Source organism: Telopea speciosissima, chromosome 2 (assembly GCF_018873765.1).
Source record: "Telopea speciosissima isolate NSW1024214 ecotype Mountain lineage chromosome 2, Tspe_v1, whole genome shotgun sequence".
Lineage (NCBI taxonomy): Eukaryota > Viridiplantae > Streptophyta > Magnoliopsida > Proteales > Proteaceae > Telopea > Telopea speciosissima.
In genome coordinates, this window is record NC_057917.1 from 3,393,175 (window position 1) to 3,417,421 (window position 24,247).

A 24,247-nucleotide genomic window follows, 5' to 3' on the forward strand; every position below is an offset into this window, starting at 1 on the left:
TTTCTGGAAATAGCACCTTCAAATGAGGATCCTATCCTCTTCTAACAGAATTATTAACTGCCAGGTAAAATTTGGATCTCATCCTTCTTTTTTTCTTACCTGTGTATACAGAGACCCAATTAGAAGTCAGCAAGGAAGAGTTTGGGAAGCTCTAAACAACCCGTGTCATTGTAGAGATGAGATGTGGCTCTGCCTAGGAGACTTTAATTCATACCTTTCGTGGTATGAGAAGGACGGAGGAAACTGTAAGGGGAGCAAGGGTGTATTTCAGTTTCGGAATATGGTGGAAAATTGTGGTTTTATTGATTTGGAAGCCCATGGCCCCGTATTCACTTGGAGTAATAAGAGGTTGGGATTGGCAAATATTAAAATTAGGCTGGACAGGGCTTTCTCAAACATGCCTTGGCGGATGCATTTCACTGTGACTACTCGTCATGTTAAAGTGGCCATTGGTTCTGATCACTCTCCACTAGTGGTTGACACAGATGCTCAAATTAGTAAAGGCCCTCGCCGTTTCAGATTTGAGTCAATGTGGCTCACGCATTCCAAGTGTAAAGCAGTAGTTTCAAGTGCCTGGAAAGCCTCTCACAGTGGAGAACCCTCCCCTATCCTCCCTCATAAGCTGTCCCTTTGCAAGGATGTGTTGCTGGAGTGGAGGAACAAGACTAGTTTTGGCCATATTCACCAAAGAATCCAGAATTTGAAAGCTGAATTACTCTCTCTTCAAGGCCTTCCGACCTCGGCTGCATCTCAAGCGAAGGAAAACATTATTTCTAAAGATCTCGGAGAAGCCTTAGCTTGTGAGGAGGAGTTTTGGTGTCAAAAGTTGAGGGTAGACTGGCTTAAAGGAGGTGACAAAAATTCCTCTTTTTTTCATTCTAACACAATCCTTTGGAGGCATTAGAATCGGATCATCAAACTCAAACTCCAATCTGGGATTTGGACAACATCTGAAACAGCTATTTATGAGGGGATTCACAAGTATTACCAGGATTTGTATCAGTCGGAAGGCTGTGATGACCAAGCAATGGAGACAGTAATGCAGTGCATTCACCCATCTATCAATGCTGAGGACAATAGAGGTCTCTGTGCTAAACCATCATTGACGAGGAAGTCAGGACAGCCCTGTTCTCAATGGGACCATACAAATCTCCAAGTGCAGATGGCTTTCCCCCTGTGTTTTTTCAGCGATTTTGGGAACTAATGCATATGGATATCTATGGTTTTGTTACCTTTTTCTTTCAAACAGGTCATCTACCTCCCTTTGTAAATTATACTCTGGTTTTTGTCATCCCCAAGAAAGGGAACCCAGAGGTGGTCGAAGATTATAGGCCGATTAGCCTTTGTGGGGTGGCTATAAAGATCGTGACTAAGATCCATGCATCTAGGCTTCAACAATATCTTCCCGATTTAACCCCTCCATCACAGTCAGCTTTTATTCCTGGCAGGTCGATTTCGGACGATATATATATTGCAGATGAAGCTTTCCATTACACAAAGAAGAAAAAGAAGGGGAAGAGAAGGTTTGTTGCAATCAAACTGGACATGAAGAGGGCTTATAACAGATTGGAATGGCATTATATACAACGCCTTCTATCTCAAATGGGCTTTTGTGCAAAGTTCGTTTCAATGATCATGGAATGCATCACCACAATCAACTACTGCATTTTGGTGAATGGGGCTGAGGGATGTGCTGTGAAACCATCGAGGGGCATCAGGCAGGGAGACCCCTTGTCTCCAGCTCTCTTTTCTTTATGGTCTCAAGGGTTAAGTGGTATGTTGAATCAAGCCATGTCAGAGTGGTCAGATCAAAGGCATGAAAATCAGAAACCTAACTCCTCCATTGACCCATTTATCATTCGTTGACAACTGCTTGATCTTCTCTGAGGTTAACTTCAAGAAATCTTCAATTTGAAAGAATGTGTTGAGTGTTTTTGCAGGGCTAGTGGGCAAGCTATAAATGTGAAGAAATCAAGTATGTGATTTGGTGTTAATACGCCTCCTAGAATAAAGAGGTGGTTCTCTCAAATCTGGAAAATCTCATATGGAGATGGACCACAAAAGTATTTGAGTCTCCCTACGGAGTTTGGAGTGAGTAAAACTGATTTGTTCCATGATACCAGTGACAAGGTGAGCAATAAACTTCATGGCTGGACTCAAAAATTCCTCACCCAAGCAGGTAGAGAAGTTCTCCTCAAGTCAATAATTTTCCTGATGTCAAACTTTGCCTCGTCTCACTTCAAAATTCCCAAATTCTCCCATGATCGGACTAGTAAGGAAGCAGCAAATTTTTTGGGGGCAGCAAGGAAGGTTCAAGGAAAATACACTGGTTATAATGGTCAAATCTGTGCAAATCTAACGATAGAGGTGGAATAGGTCTTCGTGATCCAGCAATTCATAACAAAGCTCTCCTTTCGAAGGTAGTCTGGAGACTGTTTCACAAGCCAGACTCTCCATGGGCCCTTTTTATCAAGTCTATATATTTCCCATCGTTGATTTCATGCAAGCTACAACAGGAAATAACCTCTTTTGGGGTTGGAGAAGCATTTTGGAAGGAAGGGAGATTCTCAGATAAGGATTGATATGGAAGATTGGAGTGGGAGATAGAGTGAGCATCTGGAATGATCAGTGGGTTCCTTCCCTACCCCATTTCAGGATTCAACCTCAACCCTCTAAAGACTGCCCCCTTAATATGGTCTCAGATATTATTATACAAGAGTCGCAGCAATGGAATGTCGAGCTTATCAATAGATGGGGAGGCAGAGAAGGAGGCTATTTCTAAAATAAAGCTCTCTCTATTCCCTCGAGAAGACAAGCAGATGTGGGGGGTAGCGAAGGATGGTAATTTCTCTGTTAAATCATCATATTATATGCAATATAATCTTTAGCAGAGGGGAAGTTCAGAGAAATCAATCAAGGTTGAGAGATGGGGAAGGCAGTACCTTCCCCTACTCCATAGAATGTATGGAGATCTATTTGGAAGTGCAGTACCTTCCCAAAAATTAAAACTTTCTTGTGGCGAGCGTTTGCCAATGCTCTGGCTACTGGGGAAGGCCTTCAGCAGAGAGGAATTCCGATTGAGCCCCTGTGCAGTCGATGTGGTGCCCTGGAAAAATACAGATCATGTCCTATTGCACTGTGAGTTTGCCAAGGCAGTTTGGTTTGGCAGCTCAGTTGGCTTCAGAGTCCCCTCAGACCCTTCTTTCTCTGTTGCAGATTGGGTTACTCAATGGAAAATTTTCCAAAATCAAGGAAAGCAAAGCAGCCAGGAGATGCAAGGTTTGTGTACCTTTCTTGCCTGGCATCTGTGGAAAGCGAGGAATGAACTAACTATTGGAAAACGAAAATCGGATCCAGGTAGGGGTGTAAATGAATAGGCGAAATCTAGATGCAGATATATGGATAGGCTATAGTTATCCAAGAAGCTATATTTACATGTAAACGGTTAAAATATCCGTTCTATATCCGTGTCCGTATCCGTTTAGCATTATCAGAATCCGTCCTGAAAGCTAATCGAATGCGGATGCAAATGCGGATGCGGATATAGCACTATCCGAGCCGAATCCAATCCATTTACATCCCTAGATCTAGGCGAGGTGATTCAAGCTGCTTATCAAGCTCATCAGGAGTATTTTTTTGACTTTGCAACCTTCTCCCTTTGATGTTCCAACGAGCCAGGCTTCTACCCCTCCCCAATGGTCTTCCTCTGTTTCCCCTTTTATGATGATGAATTGCAGGAATAGGATTTCCTCTGGTCGCGGCGAGAGCTAGAGGGTCCAGCCCCGCTAAACGACAACAAAAGCAGGGGTGGGTTGGTCATTTTGCATGTGGGTTCCACCTGGGCCCCACTTATGAAATGACCAACCCCCCCCTATTTTTGGGGTGATTTTCGACGGCTGGACGCTCCAGCTTCCGCCACGACTGGAGGAGAGCCGGGTCCTGAATTGCGATGCCTCTTGAACAGCAGATAAAAGCTTGTGCGGATTTAGAGTTGTAATTAGAGATCCTTGAGGCACTCCAATTCTGGCGAAATTGGAGATTTCCAAGTTCGATGCTATTATTGAAGGAGAGGCCATGTTGGGTAAGGCGACTTGTTGAAATCGGACATCTTTCCAACATCAACAACAAAGCACAGTTAGAAAGCGTTCCTACTGAAGTGGAATCTGTCCGATCCAAATAGAAATACGATGAAAATGACTAAAAAACTACTGATTCAGGCCGTAAAGATTAGGATTTGTAAGAATTAGGATGAAGGTTCATAATCTCAGTATCAGCTGGATCGGATCGGATCGGATCGAAATTGCCTAAGCTCAGGCGAATATGACACTTTTGCCCTTTTTTTTTTTAAATCCAATTTTTTTAATCCGATTATTTGGATCAGTATTAGGATCGATCTCGACCGATACCAATCTGATCCGACCCAAATCGATCAATCCGATCCGAGATTACGAACCTTGACTTTCGATCAGGATCGGTGACAAGCTATTCTGAACTGGGGGTGGGCACTGGGCATGGTTTCAAGAATCGGGATTCGGATGTTCAGTGAATTGGCCGATTCTTGAAACCCTAGTGCCCACCCCCGGGAATAATAGAACATTGGGCTATAATATTAAAATAAGAGAGAAGTATTGTTGGACTTACCCATCAGCAATTTCCTTCGGATTCCATCCTTTCTTTTGACCAACTTCTGTCAGTGCCTGCTTCCACCCCTTTATATTCTCCTGGTCGAATTTCTTCTCGTGGTTTTTAAAAGCTTTCTCATAGTTATCAGTCTGGTTTCGGACCTCACTCGGGTCTACATTGTAGAAAACGGGCATCACTTTTATTTTTCTTTCCACGCACTCGGCAAGTTCAAGGAGGCACCATTTGCTGGAAGCATAGTTTTTGAGAAGATGGGTATAACGATTTTGGACTGTTGGATCACAGAGAGAAGCGCCTGATCGATCTTTTCTCCAATTCGGAGTTCTTCGTTGTCTCTGAACGTGTGGATTCCAGCTTCGAAGAGGGCGTTGTAGAGATGATCGGTAAAGTTGGTGCGGGTCTCACCTCTGAAGCTCAAGAACACCTCGTAATCCCGCCCAGAATCAGAAGAGGATGAATCGCACTCTTGAGTATACATTTTTCTCCCTTCGATTTGATCAGTTGTTTTCTCAGTAATCGGCTCGGAAGAACAGAAATGAAATAGCTTGAAACGCATCTTCGTCAACGTGTGATGAGGCTCGTTTAAAAGAAAAGGTTCTTTCAATTTTTTCCGATTATTTTAATCTGCAAATGTTGAGGTTTCAACAAATTGAAATTTTAAAATCAGAACTTTCACCGTAAAGAAAGGAAAAGAAAAGACATGAAATTGGCATGAAACTTCCAGCAACTTGCTTCTTAACCTAAGTCAACGGGCTGAGTTTAGTTTAGAAGAAAAAGGTCTTTTTTTTTCGATTATTTTATTCTGCAAATGGTGAGGTTTCTAACAAATTAAAATTTTAAAACCAGAACTACACCGCAGAGAATGGAAAAGAATACTAAACTAAAAAGTGAAATTGGCATGAAGCTTTCAGCAATTTTGCTTCTTAAATCAAGTCAATTCAACTCTGCGTTATCCCAACCAAATGGGATCAACCACATGGATCTGTTTCTTCAATTAATTCTATTAAAAATCATACAATATTTCAAACCAAAGTTGTACAATGTATTTTCTCACTTCTTTTATAGTTATTTTAGGCCTATATAACTCTAGTTCTTTCAATATACAATAAATTAAATAACTTTCTCTTTGCACTACGCATTCAAAACAAGGGTGGCAATTGATTGGTTTGATTTTGGGAATTTGGTATGATTCGATTCGAGATGCATAATGGATGAACCAAAATCATACTGTATCGAGAACATTACATTGGTTTCGAAACCAATACTGTACCGATACGGTTTCGAAACCAAAATTGTATCGACTTGGTTTCTAGGGAGAGAGATTATTAAAAAAAAAAAAGTGTAAGAAAAAGTAAAGAGAGGAATTAGAAAACAAGTGCTAGGGGTGTCAAAAAAACACCCGGCTAGCCCAAACAGGGCCGGGGGTGGGCTTGTGTTTAATATAGGGTCGGGTTGGGTTTAGTGTTTTATTGGCCTTGGCAGGGTCTAGGTTGAGGCCTCGACCCTGGCAAGGCCAGCCCGACCCTGTATTATATACTATATATTTAAAAATTATACAAAGAGTGAGCCTTGGTGCAACTATCAACATTCCTCTATTGTGACCAATAGGTCACAGGTTCCAGCCAATAGGGTCGGGCTTGGGAAAACCCTACCAAGGTCAGGCTAGGTTAAGGATATGCTTGACCCTTGCAGGGCCGGACTGGGCTTGGGTTTAGGTTAAGACTCCTAGGGTTGAGCTTGGGTGTAGTGCAAGCTCGGCCTAGCCCGGCTCATTGACACCCCTAATAAGTGCATTAAGTAGAGAAAGAGAAAAGCCTTAAAAATAATAGAGAAGGTTTAATTTTTTTTAGGGAAAAATTTCTCTGTCTGGGAGTGTGGCCTACGCCAGCACTCCCATGAGTCTATCTCTCTCCTCCCCATGTGAAAAGACACATCTGCCCCCTTATTTTAAGGAGGAGAGAGATAGACACATGGGAGTGCTGGCGTAGGCCACACTCCCGTACAAAAAACTACTTCCCTTTTTTCTATTTAATCGATGTTTTCTCAAGTTTCGAAGAGAAATGAAATAACTTGAAATGCGTCTTCATCAACGCACTGAGGTTAGTTTAAAAGAAAAAGATTCTGCCTAGCGCAATTGGTGAACCGTGATGCGCTTCATGCCCATACTCTCCAGGAGGTTCCCCAATTCAATCCCCTCCCCTCTAAAAAAATATATAAACAAAGCTCCCAATTCCCAAAAAACAAAAGGTTTTTCTATTTTTTTTCCGGTTATTTTAATCCCCATATGGTGAGGTTTCTAACAAATTGAAATTTTAAAACCAGAACTTCACCGTAGAGAAAGGAAAAGAAGACTAAACTAAAAAGTAAAATTGGCATGAAGCTTCCAGCAACTTGCCTCTTAACTCAAGTCAACTCAACTCAGCCTTATATAATAGGCTTATACTGGCCAAATGGGATCAGCCACATGGATCTGATTTTCCCATCAATTTTATTGAAAATCATACAAGATTTCAAACCAAAGCTGTAAATGTGCTTTCTCACCACTTCTTTTATGGTTGTTTTAGGCCGGTATACATCTAGCTCTTTCAATCTGCAATAAAGTAATCACTTTCTCTCGGCAGCATGCATTCAAAATAAGGGTGCCAATCAGTTGGTTTGATTTCAGGAATTTGCTAGGATTCAATTGAGATGCTTAATGCATGATCCAAAATCATAACGTATCGAGAACATTACCTTAGTTTCAAAACTAATATTGTAGGTACTCGGTTTCGAAAACAAAATCGTATTGAGTTGTTTTCGGATCGATTTTGTGAGAGAGAGAGAGAGAGTATTAAAAAACGTGTGAGAGAGAGTAAAAAGACGGATTAGAAAACTAGTGCATTAAGTAGAGAAAGAGAAAAACCTTAAGAATTAAAGGTTAAATACACCTACCCCTAAAATGTACCCAATATTTCTCAAACACCCTGGATTTCTTACAATTCCACACGCATCCCTTAAAAATTCCACATACACCCCTTATTTTTCAACCTAAAGCCATTTAAGTCCAAGCCGTTAACCCAAGAAAGCTGATTCTGATTACTCTTTCTAACACAACGCTCATAATGAATTTTAGTGCATCATGTTGTGGTCCTTGCTTGCAGAATGATTGCACCATTCTACAGTGCTGACCTAGCTCTCAGCTGAGAAATACCCATTTCGCTCATGTTTGTTATTGTGGTGGATGTTGATGAGTTAACTGATTAAGTGACACCTACTATACTTCTTCCTATTTGGCTTTCCTCTCTTTATGATTATATCATGTGTGTGTGTTGTGTTGGGTACATTTGGAGATATTTAATAAATGCAATGGGATTGTCTTTGCAAATTCAAAAGAACCTTAATTTCCTCTTCCAAGTCAGCCAGAGGAGACTTGGTTTGCATCGTCTTTTAGACTATGTCAGCAAGTTCTTTGTGATGAACTATGGAAATATTGTGTAGTATGCTATGATACAGGATGAATTCAGCTCGATCTTCATGGGATATCCGAGCCACGCCGACCTTTTTCATCCTTAAAGATGGGCAACAAGTTGACAAGCTTGTGGGCGCCAACAAGCCGGCCGGAGCTACTGAAGAAGATAATCGAAATTGCAGAATTGGTAACCCAAGATCCAAAATGGCTGCTGTCTATGGTCCCACCTCATCATCAAGGGAGAGGGAAGTTTTGACTTTACTATTGGGGATTTATATACTACACTTGCTTGTCTTGTAAATTCCCCCCGCCCCCCTCTTTTTTTTCTCCTTCAACAAGTCTAACGTATGTAAATCAACTGAATCATTTCATTATATGAACTCTATACTTTTTTGAGAACCAGAGATTGAATTGAGGAGACACTCATTCTTCAAAAGCTCAGTAATCAAGAATGTCAGTGTGTAACCCACAGATCATTATGTGAGTCATGGTTTTTTCTTTTTCTTTTTTAATCTTTCCTAATTGATCAGTGACAAGCCCAACATTGATCTGCGTCATATTCCAACTTCAACTTGCGCTTAGTAGAGTTGCTACAACTCCAAGATCAACATTAATTGAAAATTTTGGACATTGTACTTCTTATGGAAAAAATATAGCCTAGTCAAGTTGATTCAAGTAGAAAATAAAAAACTGGCCAACATGGATGATTGTTTTAGGTAGAGAAACAAAATGTACATAATCAGTCCAAACTTAATAGGGAAGTTCCAAGAGATCATGGCCATACATCCTCGAGAATTGGGGTCGATACAATTTAGTTGAACCAACTGAACTGGCTGATGGTGACAACGAGAGCATGTAACAGAAGCGCAGCAACGCCATAGCTAGACTTCTAACTCATGCAAGGGATCCTGATACACCCTTCATTGCAGTGGAATAAGCTTCCTCCCTGGAAACCAAAACAGAATGTTAGCTAATGCCCAAGGGTGTTCCAGTATTAACACTAATCTGAATAATCACAACAGAGGAAGGAAGTTACATTCGTCTTTCAACCCTTTCTTGCTGAGAAGATTAGCTGATAATCATCTTCAAGTATAAATTAGAAACTAAAATCTGAATCATCACTACAGAGGTTTTAAAAAAAAAAAGAATGAATGATTTAACAATGTTAATGAACAAAAGAAGAAAAAAGTAATGGAAAAAAAAAGCTACCTGGTCGTGTGGCTCCTTTGCCCTTATACAGGAGCACGTGAAAGTGTACCATCTTGCCCGTCATGAAATTAAAAATCACATCTATGTTGATGTCCATGTGTAACGAGAGTAAGAGAGAGGGGTAGAGATGCAGAGAAACAAAGGTTCAAACACAGAGAGAGAGAGAGAGAGAGAGAAAGAGAAATACCTCCAAGGACTCCAACCGTCCACATCCTGTTCTGCTTCCGTGTAGATAAATAAAATTTCAGACTTGAAGCTTGACCTGTCTGGTAATTTCAAGGATATACACCCACTTATGTACAACTGCCCTAAGAACTCCAACTCATCCACACCTTGAATCTCGGTTAACTTCTTGCAGCCGTTGGCATGTAGAACCCTCAAGTTCTTTAAGTTTGACAGACATGGTAATCTTTCAATAGAAATGCACCCGTTGATATACAACTCCCCTAAGGACTCCAACTCGTCCATACCTTGAATCTCGATTAACTTCTTGCAGCCGTCAGCATGTAGAATCCTCAAGTTCTTTAAGTTTGACAGACATGGTAGTCTTTCAATAGAAATGCACCCCTGGATATTCAACGACTTTAAGGACTTCAACTCGTCCATCCCTTGAATCTCAGTTAATTTCTCACAGCCATCAGCAAATAGAGTCTTAAAATTCTTTTAAGTTTGACAGGCATGGTAATCTTTCCATAGAAATGCACCCGTCGATACACAACTCCTCTAAGGATTCCAACCCGTCCATACCTTGAATTTCGGTTAACTTCTTGCAGTCGTAAGCTGATAGTCTCTTCAGCTTCTTTAAGTCTGACAGACATGGTAATGTTTCAATGGAAATGCACCCATCAATACACAAGACCTCTAGAATTTCCAACCTATCAGCTCCCTGAATTTCAGTTACCTTCTCACAATCCTCGATTTCTAATCTCTCTATTTTCGTTAAGTTCAGGAAATTTGGTAATATTTCCATTGATTTGCATCTTTTCACACTCAATTCTTCCAAGGACTCTAATCTGCCAACACTTAGGATATTGATTGACTTCTCAGACTCAAAGAGAGAGAGACGTTTCAGGTTCTTCAAGGGCGAGACATCTGGTAAAACTATAAATGATTTGGATCCAGATATCCATAACTCTTCCAAGGATTCCAATCCCTCAAAGCAGTTAATCTCTAGTGGCAAGTCATCAAAACTTAAGTCTTTTAATGTCTTCATGTTCGATAAGTCTGGTAATCTTATGAGTGAATTGCAGTCCCAGAGGGAAAATTTTGTCAAAGATTCTAAATCCTCAAGACTCTTAATCTCAGATAACTTGTCACACCATCCGATATCTAATTCACACAATTTTTTGGGAAGTTGTATCTTTCTCAATGAAGGGCATTTTGATATAGACAGTTTCTCCAGGGAGTCCAATCCCTCAAGGCCTTCAATCTCAGATAACACATCACAGTGCTGAATTTCAATTGACACAAGATTCTTCGAATCAGATAAATTTGGAATTATTCTTAATAATTTGCAATACCCAATACTCAACTTTTCCATGGAGTACAATCCCTCAAGCCCTTCAATCTCAGATAAGCCATCGTCAGAGAACTCTAAGCACTGCAAATTTTTGCAGCCCTGAAGTTTCGGCAATATTCTCAATGAGTGACAGCCCCACATCTCAAACAGCTGCAGGGAATCCAAACCCTCAAGGCTTTCAATTTTTTCTAGCTTGGAGCAATTACGAATACGTAATCTCTCTAAATTTCTCAAGTCCGAGAATCCTAATATTTCTCTAAGGTTTTCACAATCACAAACTTTAAGGCTTTTCAGACCTGAGGGAAGATGTGGGATGCATTGGAGATGAGGGCAATTTCCTAAACCGAGTGACTCCAGGCTTGTAAGAGCATTGATAGTAGTTGGTATCTTCATCAGATTTGGACAGTCATCAAGATACAATACCTCTAAATTTGTCAGATTTGACAAACTTGGGAGTGATTTCATTTTGCATCTTGAAGCATCCAAATATATCAAACTTGGAGGAAGCTCCTCTGGGAAATCCATCTCCGACGACTCCATAGACTCTCTTCTATTCATTTTATGACAAATACCATCTTCACCTGCCCAAGGATAACATCCAGTACTTAAAATTTTGAGGTTTCTCAGACGACGTATTGAACTAGGTAATTGTACTCCCCAAAATTCAATGTGTAGCCTCGTTAAGGCTTCCAAGCGGCCCAATGTTTCTGGCAACTGGTCGATCATTGTATACTCAAGGTCAAGTGTTCTGAGAGAACTCAACTCAAAAATGCTGGCTGGGAGATGCATTAGACTGTAGCAGCGGTTCATGTTCAATGTGACTAACCTCTTAAGATGACCAATGGATGCGTCAATTGTAGCCAAATTTGAACAGTTAACAAAATGCAATACCTCCAATTGTATATTTGCCGACAAGTCTGGAGTTCGGGATAGTTTATAACAATGACTCAGGTTCAGAACTTTAAGAGTTTTTGCCTCCTGCAAAAAAGAACAGCAACTTTATCATCAGAAGATTGATATTAATTGATTGATGTTCCTTAAAAGTATTCTACGATTGATTGGTCGAGCAAGAAATAAAAGAGAGATTTCCTAGTTAGAGACCTCAATATAGTTCCAACCCATCCAGTTTTCTGTGATGTCACTATGAGACAGATCCAGAACACACAATTTCCTCAGATTGATTGGTGTAAATTGTGTAGGGCATCTTTTCCAACTAAGCCATCTCAGTTCTGGAAAAGGATGCTCGAAGTTTCTAGCAACCTTGGCATAATCGACCTGAAGTAACCTTAGTCCAGTCATTGCACCAAATCCTTCAATGATCATAGGTTGGCTATTTCCCCATTCAGGGAAGGTAATACAGAGTCCTTTAACTTTGCTTGTTCCCTGCAAAACAAAGAATCTTAAATAAGTATGGAAGATTATCATGTGAAGCCATATTTAGTAACATTAACAGGTCCGGCTTTAGTTCATGGGTGGGTCTATGTTATAATAGACCCCAATGGCCAATCCACGTCAATGATCAAATTTTAATCTAAAACGAAAATGCTATAAGAATTGAAAAAGTGCATTCTCTTTTGTACAGGATTACAAAAATATGTTCCATTCTAACATTTTTTCGTAATTTGTATACTACTTCAATCATGTTTTGATCCCAAATACACTCTTGTATTGGGCTGAAAGACTAAAACTTGGATGCTGAGATGGGTGTTGGATCCTTTGTAATATGGCCCACTCATGTCTACCATTTGGTTTGTCAAGCCTTACATTTTATGGATTAATTTCTTTAACTGAAAATATACAGCTAGCTTATTCTTCAAAGATCATTAATGATTGAAAAAACAAAATTAAATGCACTAATCATTTATTGGGAACCAACCTTTTGAGTACTCAATACTTCCATTACATCCTCATCTGACCACAATCTACTACGTCCCTCAAGCTCCTCAAGGTTTTCTTGACGAACAATTTCCCTTCCGAGATCTCTTAGCTGATCATGCATACTTAACTCATTTTCTTCACCAATCTTAACCAATGCCTTTTGGCAAAGATTTACAATTCCATCATCAGGGAAAAAGTCACAGCCCTTCCATATGTAAAATGCAATATTCTTTTCCTTTCCAATAAAAAAACAAGCAATGTCGAGAAACATCTCTTTCTCTTCATAACTTAATCCAACATAACTTATTCTCAACTTCTCCTGCACTTCATTATTTGGAATTTTGGCCAACTTCTTCACAGTGCCTTTCCATGCTGATTCTTCTTTGCGAAATAAATACGAACCTAGAACCTCAAGAGCCAAAGGAAGTCCTCCAGCAATTTTTACTACATCTTTTGAGAGATCCAAATAATTTTCAGGAGGTAGGTCCATTTTGAAGGCATGTTTGCTGAAAAGTTTAAGAGATTGGTCTGAATCCATTTCACCAGGCTCGTAAGTTCCGTCTACTTCAAGAAGATTTAAGATATGCTTATTCCTGGTTGTAATAATAATCTTACTTCCAAAACCAAACCAATCGTGCTCCCCAATTATTGCATTTAAATCAGTATTTTCATCCACATCATCAAGAACAATAAAAACATTTTTATTGGATAATCTTCGCTTAATCACATCAATTCCTTGGTCAACGCTAGTAATGTTTGGATTCTCTATGTTCAAGATATTAGTGACAAGTTGACTTTGCAAATGGACAGCTCCCCTTGTTCGGAAAGTTCATCGAACATCTGCTATAAAGCTACATCCTTCAAAGTGATGATAGACTGTATTGTACACACACCTGGCAACTGTTGTCTTACCAATGCCACCTAAGCCATGGATACCCACAATCTTTCTATCTTTAGATGCAAGGTTAAGAAACTTCATCATTTTTCCTACATGAGAATGGATTCCAACCATATTTTTTGAAACAGTCAAGGGGCTCTTTCTTAATTCACTTCAAACTTCGTCAACAATCAATTTTATTAACTGCCCTTCATGCCTGCATAATTCAACAAGGAGGAAAATAAAATAGTTGGATGATGAATCTTAAAAAAATAAGGAAAGTAATCATAGGCATTGGACATGGATGAAACATTTTCTGAACTAAAATAAATTAGTGAGATATTATTGCATTCTTCCTATTGTTTCTCAACCAAAATATTTAACAGTAAAAAAATAATTATTGGGTGCCAAAACATTTGGTTTTGTTAAGGTAAAACGGCCAAGTCCAAGGAGCGCTTACAAACTAAAAAATATTCACATTTTTATGACCCCAAATCCAACAAGTTGTTCTTTCCTATGGGAAATGACTATTAAAATGATGACAAAATATCCAAAGCTGTTACATTTTAAATATCCAAAGCTACTCTTAAACAAAAAATAAAGCTCACCAAGAATTAGCACAGTTTGTTTCCAGTTTATTAAACGATGGGATAAAGTGGGGCAAAGGCTTATGGAATTGGAAATGATTCCAAGCTTAACGGAACAAGCGTCAAATCTGCTGTATGGAGCTTATGTGGCATCCAAAAACATGGATGCGGATCCTCTACTTCCAAGCTGCCCCTACTTTCGTGCATCCCACACACAGCAAGGCAGAAAAGATCTCCTTACCCCTGCTCGGGCAGGGGTACGGCGGTCTTTTAGCTGCCTTGCTGTGTCTGGGGTGCATGGCGCAGTAAGGGCAGCTCGGAAGTAGAGGGATCCAACCCCAAAACATAGACAGATAAACTCCACCTATACCATCTTTTTTTTTCCCTCTAAACCGTAAACTTTAGGGTCATAAGTGACCACTTTTCAAAATTCTATTGATCACGGATTAAAGAAAACAGAGTTGAAGGAGGGACATCCCCCTTGATCAGTTACTAGAAAGGGAATAACTCATGTAGAACCTTGCATGCCATCAAAGTCCAAACAATACCAACTGAAGCCTAGCAAGCAATGGAAGGTACAACACGCTAGGCTGACGCTCCCTCCCTCCCTCACTCAATGCACCTTAAGTCTGGAAAATTATCTCCTCGGGTTCTCTGCCCGATACAATTCCCTAGTGCCTCTAATAAGAGGGGGGTGGACCCTACCCGGGCAATGTGTTCAGGCAGGGGGTAAGGTCATCATTTCTGCTCCCCTATGAGAGAACCGAACGAACTGTACCAGGCAGGGAACCTGAAAAGATAAAGATCCCCTGAAGTCCTCAACCCAACACCCACTGAACAATAAGAACTACACATGAGAATGGAATTCTCTCCCCCTCTCCTCTCTCCTCTTCATCTCTTCCTAATGCTCAGTGGCGGCTGCGGCTGTGAGTGATCTGTGTCCCCTCGATATGTGTTGGATGTCACCCTCTTTGCTTTGCCTCGATTTGAGTTCCCCTTTTCCCTACTTTTGGCCCTCCCCCTTTTTTTGGCTCTCCTTCCTTTGCTTATCTCATTTTCTCCCTTTCTTCCACCGACTTTACTTCAACTTTTTCCTTTTTTTCCTATTTTGGTCTCTTCTGCTCTTTTCTTAGTCTCCTCTTTTTCGTCTTTTCCCTCTTTGAGGTTCCATTCCTCGTTCGGTCTTTGTAGTGCTCCTTGCTCAAGGTGGCTCTGCTACTTCGGTGGTGGCTATGATGAAGACCTCTGAAGCATCAAGCTCAAAAATGAAGACCACCCAGGTGTCTGCTTGCCCAGCGGGCTCTTCTTCATCCTTATGTCAAAGCCTTCCTCCACTGATACTGAGTCTCCGGCTCAAAAGCAGATCCCTCAAGGTTCTAGTCACCCTCGCGGTGATCTACAGTTCTCTATCTTTGGTAGCATTATTGAGTCCTTTCAGTCTCTGGAGGGCCGGCTGGGCAACTTTCTCACTCTTTGGGGTTCCCTTGATGCCTCTAAAATATGGACTGAACAGATGGGGCATTTCTCGGTTGATTTCAAATCTGAAGATGAGCAAAATGTGATTTTGCTAGCCTCTCCCTGGTGGTTTGAAAAACACAGATTACACCTCCTCACTGTTTCACCCTCTTCCCCGTCTTTCTCTACTTCCCTTCCCCCAAGAGTGGGGATGTTCAGGTTGCTGTTCGGTATGAGGGATATCAGTTCTGTGACTGGTGTGGGAGACTTACACACCTTTCTTCCAAGTGTTATGGGTTCCAGGCTTCTCATTCCTGCCCTCCCTCAAAGGAAGATCTTCAGATTCTTGAGCTCTTTCCAAACAACCCTGCAACCAAGATTAGTGTTAACAGCCTTAGGAATTGAGTGCTTGAATGACCTAGATCGATCACCCAGCCCCTTATTTATAATAATATCAAATTACAATCAAAGTATGAATCCCCCCCAATCCTATTCCTATTAGGAATTCCTACTACAATTAGGAATCCCAAATAGATATCGGATTGAAGGGAGAAAACATAAAAGGAAACATAAAATAACTAAAAATAATAAGGACTAAATTACCCTTATCGGGTAAAGTAGTCAATCTCAACACTCCCCCTCAAGTTGGAGCAAAGATGTCGATCATGCCCAACTTGACTAGATTGGGATGAAACAATTTCCCAGACAATCCCTTGGTGAAGATATCAGCAAGTTGATCAGTAGATGTCACAAAAGGAATGCAAATCAACCCAGCTTCTAACTTCTCTTTGATGAAATGTCTATCCACCTCAACATGCTTGGTACGATCGTGCTGTACAGGGTTGTGTGCTATGTTGATGGCAGCCTTGTTGTCGCAGTACAACATCATAGGAAGACGAATAGGAACACCAAGATCTTGTAGCAAACCTTTAAGCCAGAGTAACTCACAAATACCTTGTGCCATAGCTCGAAACTCAGCTTCGGCACTAGAACGAGCAACTATATTTTGCTTCTTGCTACACCATGTGACAAGATTTCCACCTACAAAGGAACAATACCCAGAAATAGACTTGCGATCTACAGAAGCAACCCAATCAGCATCAGTGTATGCTTTTATCCGTAGAAGACCTATGCAAGGAAACATAAGCAGGTTTAATCAACTGTTGCTCCAGCACCCATCCAATTGCCGAACCCGGATCCAGAACCTGCCTCTCCACCTGGTAATGTTCCTTCTCTTGAATTACCTATTGCTCTTCGCAAAGGTGTCAGAACTTGTACTGAGCATCCCATATCTCATGTTGTTTCTTATGATTCCCTTTCCCCATCCTTTCATGCGTTTATTTCCTCTCTTTCTTCTTTTTCGTATTCCTAAAAATTGGCAGGAAGCTCTATCAGATGATACCATGTTAACAGCCTTAGGAATTGAGTGCTTGAATGACCTAGATCGATCACCCAACCCCTTATTTATAATAATATCAAATTACAATCAAAGTATGAATCCCCCCCCCAATCCTATTCCTATTAGGAATTCCTACTACAATTAGGAATCCCCAATAGATATCGGATTGAAGGGAGAAAACAAAAAAGGAAACATAAAATAACTAAAACAAATAACTAAAAATAATAAGGACTAAATTACCCCTATTGGGTAAAGTAGTCAATCTCAACAATTAGAGATATACTCTTGAAGCCCCTTGGAAGACCTTTGAAGTCACGTCTCCTTCAAATGCGGACCACTATGAAGACCTCAAGTACTGCACCGGCAATGACTGCCCAAATTGATCAAGTTTTTAAAGAAGGCTCATACCCTAATAACCCCCCGCTTCCTCATCTTCGATTTTAGGCCCTGTACCTTTTCTTCTTTCACACCCAAATTTTATTCCTTTGAATGCTTCGTCCTAACCCGTACCAAAATTGGAACCTGCCTGCTCTTCCGACCATCTGCTTGATCCACCACCTCAAACCAACCCTCATGACCCCTCTCCTCCTTTGGACAAAGTTTCTTTGGGCTCCCTGACACAAGCACCCACCCTTAACGATCTCCATGAATCTTGTACCCCTTCTTTGCCATTGGGATCTACATAGTTGGAGTCACCTTGGCTTTGAACTTTGGAACCACCTGATTCGTCCTTGGCTTTTGATTTTTCTTCCCCCCCGCCCTAACCTTAATGACCTTTTTTCCTCCTCCCTTCCAACTGGACTTGTGGCTCCTGAAGTGTAACCCAATGGTTCCCCCCCCCCTCCCGTTTGACATTAATGACCTTCCTATTCCAAATCAAAGTTACGATCCTGGCCCTCTTTCCTTTACTGAACTGTTAAACCACACTCACGAGTTCCTGAATAACCCTGATCAAGCCCCCTTTACTCCCCAACCGCTCATCCCTCCACTGAATTCTTACCCTCCTAACCCCCTAAATCCTCCCCCCCAAACCCTAGTCCTGTGGTTGTTAAGATTTATAAGTGTTGTGCCTCCTGCTGTGCGAGCCACAAAGGAGCAAAATCCCATAGACGGCCTGTTTGGAAGCTCCATAAACTCAAGCACATTGATCCAGTCAAGAGATCTGGGAAAGCAAAGGCAGTTAAGGGAAAGAACTCTTCATCATCTCAGTCTACCACACTTCCATTCCTCTATGAAGTCTACATCGCACACTTCCAACACCTCTGAGCCTTCCTCAGATCGTGCCAAGAACACAGGGACAAAGGGAAAGCACCACAAAAGAAGAGAAAAAGATCTGGGTCGGATGAAGATAGCCTTGATTCTGAAGATGTGGCCGAGCCCGATGTCATTCAAAAATTTTCTTCAGATATCTTAAAATTGGCTCACCCTCCTCCGGAACTTTCCAAGAAATCCAAAGCCTGGCTTTGTGAGCTCAAATCTGATAAAGAGAAGCATGTTTCATCTCATAAGAAAAGGTCCATACGCATTTCTGAGGAGGATGGGGATCACAGAACAGCTCGCAGCCAAAACTGCGGAGGCCCCTCTTCATCTGCAATTTCGGTATCAGTTTACTATCACTCACTCTCTGTTTTTATTACTGTCTTTACTTGCATTCTGTTTAGTGTTTCTTGGCTTATTTTTCATTTCAACCGTCGTGCTTTATTTCGTGGGTGTTACTGATGAAATTTCTTAGTTGGAATGTCCGTGGACTTAAGTCCAAAACAGCTCTTTCTGCACTGAAATTTAGTTTTTTCAAATATAGACCGGACTTTATTTTCCTTTGTGAAACCAAGTGCTCAACCCTTGACCCTACTATTCTTCCACGGCCTTTGAGAAAGTTGGGAATGGTTGGGTTCTCGGCAAGTACAGGGGACAAAGGTTTTGGAGGTGGTTTATGGCTTCTAACTACTAGGAATGATTGTAATTTGCATATCGTCTCTGATGACAGGTTTATTGCTTCTTTCATATTAGATCCTGTTTACTCGTGTGAGTGGGCGCTTGTGTACATTTACGCCCCCCCTAAACCTGGCCCTAGAGACAATTTTTGGGGTAAACTTAGATCTTTCTTATCCTCCTTGCCCTGCCCCTTTGTTCTTATTGGGGATTTTAATGAAATTTTGTCGGGGAAAGATAAATTTGGGGGTAAACCCACCCTTAGTCTCCCTCCTTCTTCCAGCTCCCCCATCTTTCTACCTTTAATCTAGAAGAACTGGTGCCTTTTGGGAGTTGGTTTACATGGCACAATAATAGAAAACCCCCTTTCCATGTTCTTGAACACCTTGATCGATGCTTAGGCAATAGTGCATGGTGCTCTCTTTGGCCACATGCCACTGTCCGCACTCTCCCTTCTCTGGGCTCGGATCATAACCCTATTTTTCTGGATGTTTCACCACCTATCCTTTCGTACAGGAAGCTGTTTCATTTCCAAGCTGCTTGGACCAAACATCCAGATTTTCTCCACTTTCTGTCCTCTATTTGGTCTTCCACTGAGGCTGAAAACCTTATGGTCAAGCTGAATGGTATCTCCCGTAAACTCAAAGTCTCGAATAGAAATGTTTTTGGGAGAATTGAGACCATTAAAAAGGATCTGATGGATAAAATCCATGGTTTGGAATCGGAAGACCCTTCCATTCAGCCTGTTGAACCCCTTCTGGAGGCTTACAAATCTCTGAAGTTAATCCTGGAGGCGGAGGAACTTTTCTGGGCTCAAAAATCTAGACCATTATGCATCTCTGATGGAGATAGGAATACCCGGTTTTACCACTCCTGGGCTAAACAGAATTATCGCTCTCACCGTATCTGTTTTATTCAAGATGGTGAGGGTAATCTTGTTTCTAACACTACATAGATTGCCCATCTGTTTGCAACCCATTTTAACGAGGTTCTGACAACTTCTTCTCCTTTAGAACCTGGCTTTGTGGAATGATTATTCACTCCTTTACAAAATCTGTCAACTGGTCTCTTAACGGCTCCTCCTTCTTATGAGGAAGTTAAAGATGCTGTGTTCAGTATTGGTGCCTTTAAAGCTCCCGGTATTGATGGTATGTCTGCAGGTTTCTACCATCGCTGCTGGGATATTATCAAAGTTGATATTCTTGAGTTTACCCATCATTTTTTCACATCCATTTCCCTCCCCTTTGGTATCAACCATACCCTACTTACCATTGTCCCCAAAAAAAGTGGTGCGTGTAAAGTTGACGATTTCAGACCCATTAGTCTGTGCAATGTACCCTATAAGATCCTGTCCAAAATACTGGCAAACAGGTTAAAACCTTTTCTCCCCTCCATCATCTCACCCTCTCAATCTGCCTTCATAAAAGGGTGACAGATTTTGGATAATATTATCATCGTCCAGGAGATCTTCCATTTCCTGAGACAGAAGAACAAGGGAAAAACGGGGTTCTTGGCTCTTAAGCTTGACATGTCAAAAGCCTATGATCGGTGTGAATGGGGTTTCTTAACTTCACTTTTCTCTTTCCTGGGCTTTGGTCAATCCTGGTGTGATCTGATTAATACTATCCTAAGATGTTCCTTTTCGATTAAACTTGAGGGTGGTGTTTTTAACCTGTTCGAACCTTCTAGGGGTCTATGTCAAGGTTTCCGCCTTAGTCCTTACTTATTTATCCTTTATATGGAATATTGGAATGCCTATCCAGACTCCTCCTCACTTACAGGGATTTAAATCTTTTCAAAGGAATCAAAATCTCCCGTCATGCTCCAGAAATTACCCACCTACTTTTTGCAGATGACATGCTTCTATTCTGTAGAGCCTCCTTGGAAGATGTCAGCACTTTAAAGGCAATCTTATATCTGTTTGAATCACTTTCTGACCAGCAGCTTAACATGTCCAAAAGTGGAATTTTCTTCAGTAGAAATACCCCTCCTGCTATGCAGTTTCAGATCCGCAAAGCTCTGGAAGTGACGGATATGGATGATTGCTCTAAGTATCTGGGTACCTCCCTTTTCCCCATCGTTCCAAGGTTAAAACTCTGTCTCCCATTATCAACGGAGTTCAGAGTAGACTTTCGACCTGGAAGAGCAATCTTTTATCGCAAGCGGGAAGGACAATTCTGGTCAAGTCTGTTCATAATTCAAAACCAACCTACCAAATGTCATGTTTCCTTTTCCCTAAATCCATTTGTCATCAACTTGATTCCATTAGTTCTACTTTTTGGAAAGGAAAAGTGGATGGTTCTAAGGGGCTTTCTCTTATCTCTTGGGGGGAAATTTGCAAAAACAAAAATAAGGAAGGTCTAGGGTTAAGATCACATTGGGTCCACAATCAAGCCCTTATCCTTAAACTAACTTGAAGACTAATTTCCACCCCTTCCTCCCTTTGGGCTACTCTGCTTAAATCCAAATATTCCCCCAATGTCTCTCTGCTAAACCCAAATGTAAGGCTCAAAAATGGATCTTGGACATGGAATAGTATTAAATCGGTTCTACCTACCTTTAGAAGTATGATCCAATGGAGAGTGAGTACTGGAACCAAAATTAACATCTGGTCTGATCCTTGGATACCGCACCCTCCATTTGCTGCCTGTCCTACCCTGACTCTTAATCCCACCTACTCTACTGTTAATGATCTCATCTGTGGTAGGTCCTGGAATGCTCCCCTCATACGATCTCTCTTTCCCCAATCCATCTTTGAAAATATCCTTTCTATCCCCCTGGCAAACCACCAACATGATGATCATCTTTTCTGTCCTCTCACCAAGACAGGAAAATTCTCAGCTAAAGTTGCTGCCAATTTTGTTCACAATAACACCCTGGCTAACCCACCTACGGACTCTCCACTATGGAAAAAACATATGGAAACTCAATATCCACCCAAAATTCAAATTTTCCTATGGAAAGTCCTTTTAGACGGGGTCTCTACAAGTGATAAGGTTAGATGGATGGACTCGATTTCACCGCTTTGTCCCTTGTGCAAAATTGAACCTGAATCTCAATGGCACATTTTTCTCTCTTGTTGCTACACTAAGAGAATCTGGGCAACAGGCCCCCTGGGTCTTCGAACTGATTTTTGGTAAGGAATAATTTGATGGCTGCTATCTCTACCGTCATTGATCCTCTATCTAAATCGGAGGTAAACAGGGTTCTTGGCATCATCAGCATTACCCTCTACTTCATTTGGCAAAGCAGGATGATGTGGAGTTTCATAAGAGGATTTTCTATCCTCACTCAATCATGCAGAAAGTGGACCAATGGATCAAGGAAAATAAACTTCTTTTTTTGGATGAGCATTCGACAGAAATTGAGGGTGAGGAGATTGACACCCATAGGGAGACCAGGCATAGCCTCGGCTTTTATCAGAACTCCCACCGCTCTAATTGTACTCTCATCATCTCTGATGGAAGCTTTGATAAGTCCAATAACAAGGGAGACTGGGGATCTATTATTTTATGTACAAATGGTACTGTGGATTATTGTATGAATTATGGTTCTGCAGGTTCAGCACAGGAAACGGAACTCAGAGGAATCAAGAAAGGAACCGAAAGGGCACTCCAAATGAATTGCAGGAACTTAATCATATGGACTGACTCTCTAGAGGTGACAAACTGGTTGAAGGATTCAGACAAACACCCCTGGCCGTGGGAACTGTTCCATTTTCTTTTTGATATTCAAGCACTTTTTTCATCTTATGGGTCTGTAACTATCACTAAACAACCTAGATCTCTCATTAGACCAGCCCACCGGTTGGCAAACCATGCTAGACTAGACAATATGTTGGATCTTTGTGTGTTTGATTTATTCTACTCTTATTTTCAACAACAACAAAAATAAGAACTACATAGAGGTTGGGGAAGTGTGAAGTCCTCAACCCAACACCATTTTTGAAACCATGCTTAAAACCCCCTCTTTTTTTTTTATTTAACAATATATTTTCACATTTCACCACACTTGGCGAAACAGAAATCTCATAAATAATGTGCAAAGGAGATGTATTTGGGGCGGGGGGGGAGGGTGGGGGTGGGGGAGGAGGTGGAGAACCAGAACTTGCTTAAAACCCAATCTCGGATCTATGAAATTGGATTTCGAGACTTGTAGGATTAAAAAAAAAAGAAAACAAAACTGTTTGTCGGATCTCATTTTTCTTCCTTTGGTCCGGTTGATTCCGACGAATACCGATCGACTTATATTCAAATCGGAATCAATGGAGATTGACCCGATACATGTAGGTACACCCCCGATCGAGTTTTAAAACAAGGTTTATGAATTGAATATTATTGAGTAATTAATTAATTAAAGTAAAGATAAGAGAGAAGTAGTGTGTTGGACGAACAAGAGGATGACTTACCCATCAGCAGTATTCTCCAGATCCCATCCTTTCAATCCACCAACCTTTCTCAGAGCCTTCTTCCACTCATCTACAGTCCTCCGATTGAATTTCTTCTTGTGATCTCGAAAAGCATTCCCATAGCTACCAGTCTGGTTTCGGACGTCCGATGGAAGTACATGGTAGAAAACGGGCATCACTTTTAAAATTTGTCTTTGGTTCTCCTCTTTCTTCTTATTCATGCACTTTGCAATCTCGCCCAGTTCACGGAGGCACCATTTGCTGGAAGCATAATCTTTTGAGAAGATGATAATGGCAATTTTGGACTGGTGGATCGCAGAGCGAAGCGCCTCATTGATCTCTTCTCCGATTAGGAGTTCTTCGTTGTCTCTAAAAGTGTGGATTCCTTTATCGCGGAGGGCGTGGTAGAGGTGGTCGGTGAAGTTGGTGGGGGTCTCCTCACCTCTAAAACTCAAGAATACCTCGTAATCCCATCCAGAAGAGGAATCACACTCCTTTGTGACAGATGATGATGATGATGATGCATCAATTCTTTCGTGGAAGAGTGGTTTCTTAACAAGAAGAAGGATGAGAATCCCTCCTACAAGCCAAAGCGTATACATTTTAATTCAAAGTGAAAATTGGCACGAATTGAAGCTTCCCTGCAACTGGTGGTCGGTCACATAGTAAAAGGTGAAGAAGGGTCAAGGGTCACGACTCACGACTGACTGACGAGTCAATAAAGTGAGTTTAGTGTGGAGAGCGCTGTCAGGATTCAAGATTCCCGTACTGTGGAAGATGGGGCCTTTCAACTCTCCAGCCGACCAGGTATTTAAAACCAGGAATTGATGATGGAATCGATCTTGGCCGATTCCTGATTCATATCGGATCTGAATCGTCCAGAATCAGTGTGAA

At 41.2% G+C, this 24,247-nt stretch overlaps 1 protein-coding gene across 1 annotated transcript in view; it reads right to left on the reverse strand.

The window, feature by feature from the left end:
• LOC122649499 (disease resistance protein L6-like) overlaps positions 1-23,955 on the reverse strand; it is a 42,280-nt gene extending 18,325 nt beyond the window's left edge. Inside the window, exons 1-10 of the mRNA XM_043842682.1 lie at positions 23,354-23,955; positions 18,439-18,490; positions 15,891-15,981; positions 13,589-13,682; positions 12,694-13,522; positions 11,919-12,200; positions 11,790-11,795; positions 10,115-11,252; positions 9,600-9,837; positions 7,731-7,736 (exon numbers count right to left, since the gene is read on the reverse strand). Coding sequence (XP_043698617.1) covers positions 7,731-7,736; positions 9,600-9,837; positions 10,115-11,252; positions 11,790-11,795; positions 11,919-12,200; positions 12,694-13,522; positions 13,589-13,682; positions 15,891-15,981; positions 18,439-18,490; positions 23,354-23,955 — 3,338 coding nt within the window. The remainder of the gene's footprint in view (positions 1-7,730; positions 7,737-9,599; positions 9,838-10,114; positions 11,253-11,789; positions 11,796-11,918; positions 12,201-12,693; positions 13,523-13,588; positions 13,683-15,890; positions 15,982-18,438; positions 18,491-23,353) is intronic.
• Between the last annotated feature and the right edge of the window lie 292 nt (positions 23,956-24,247).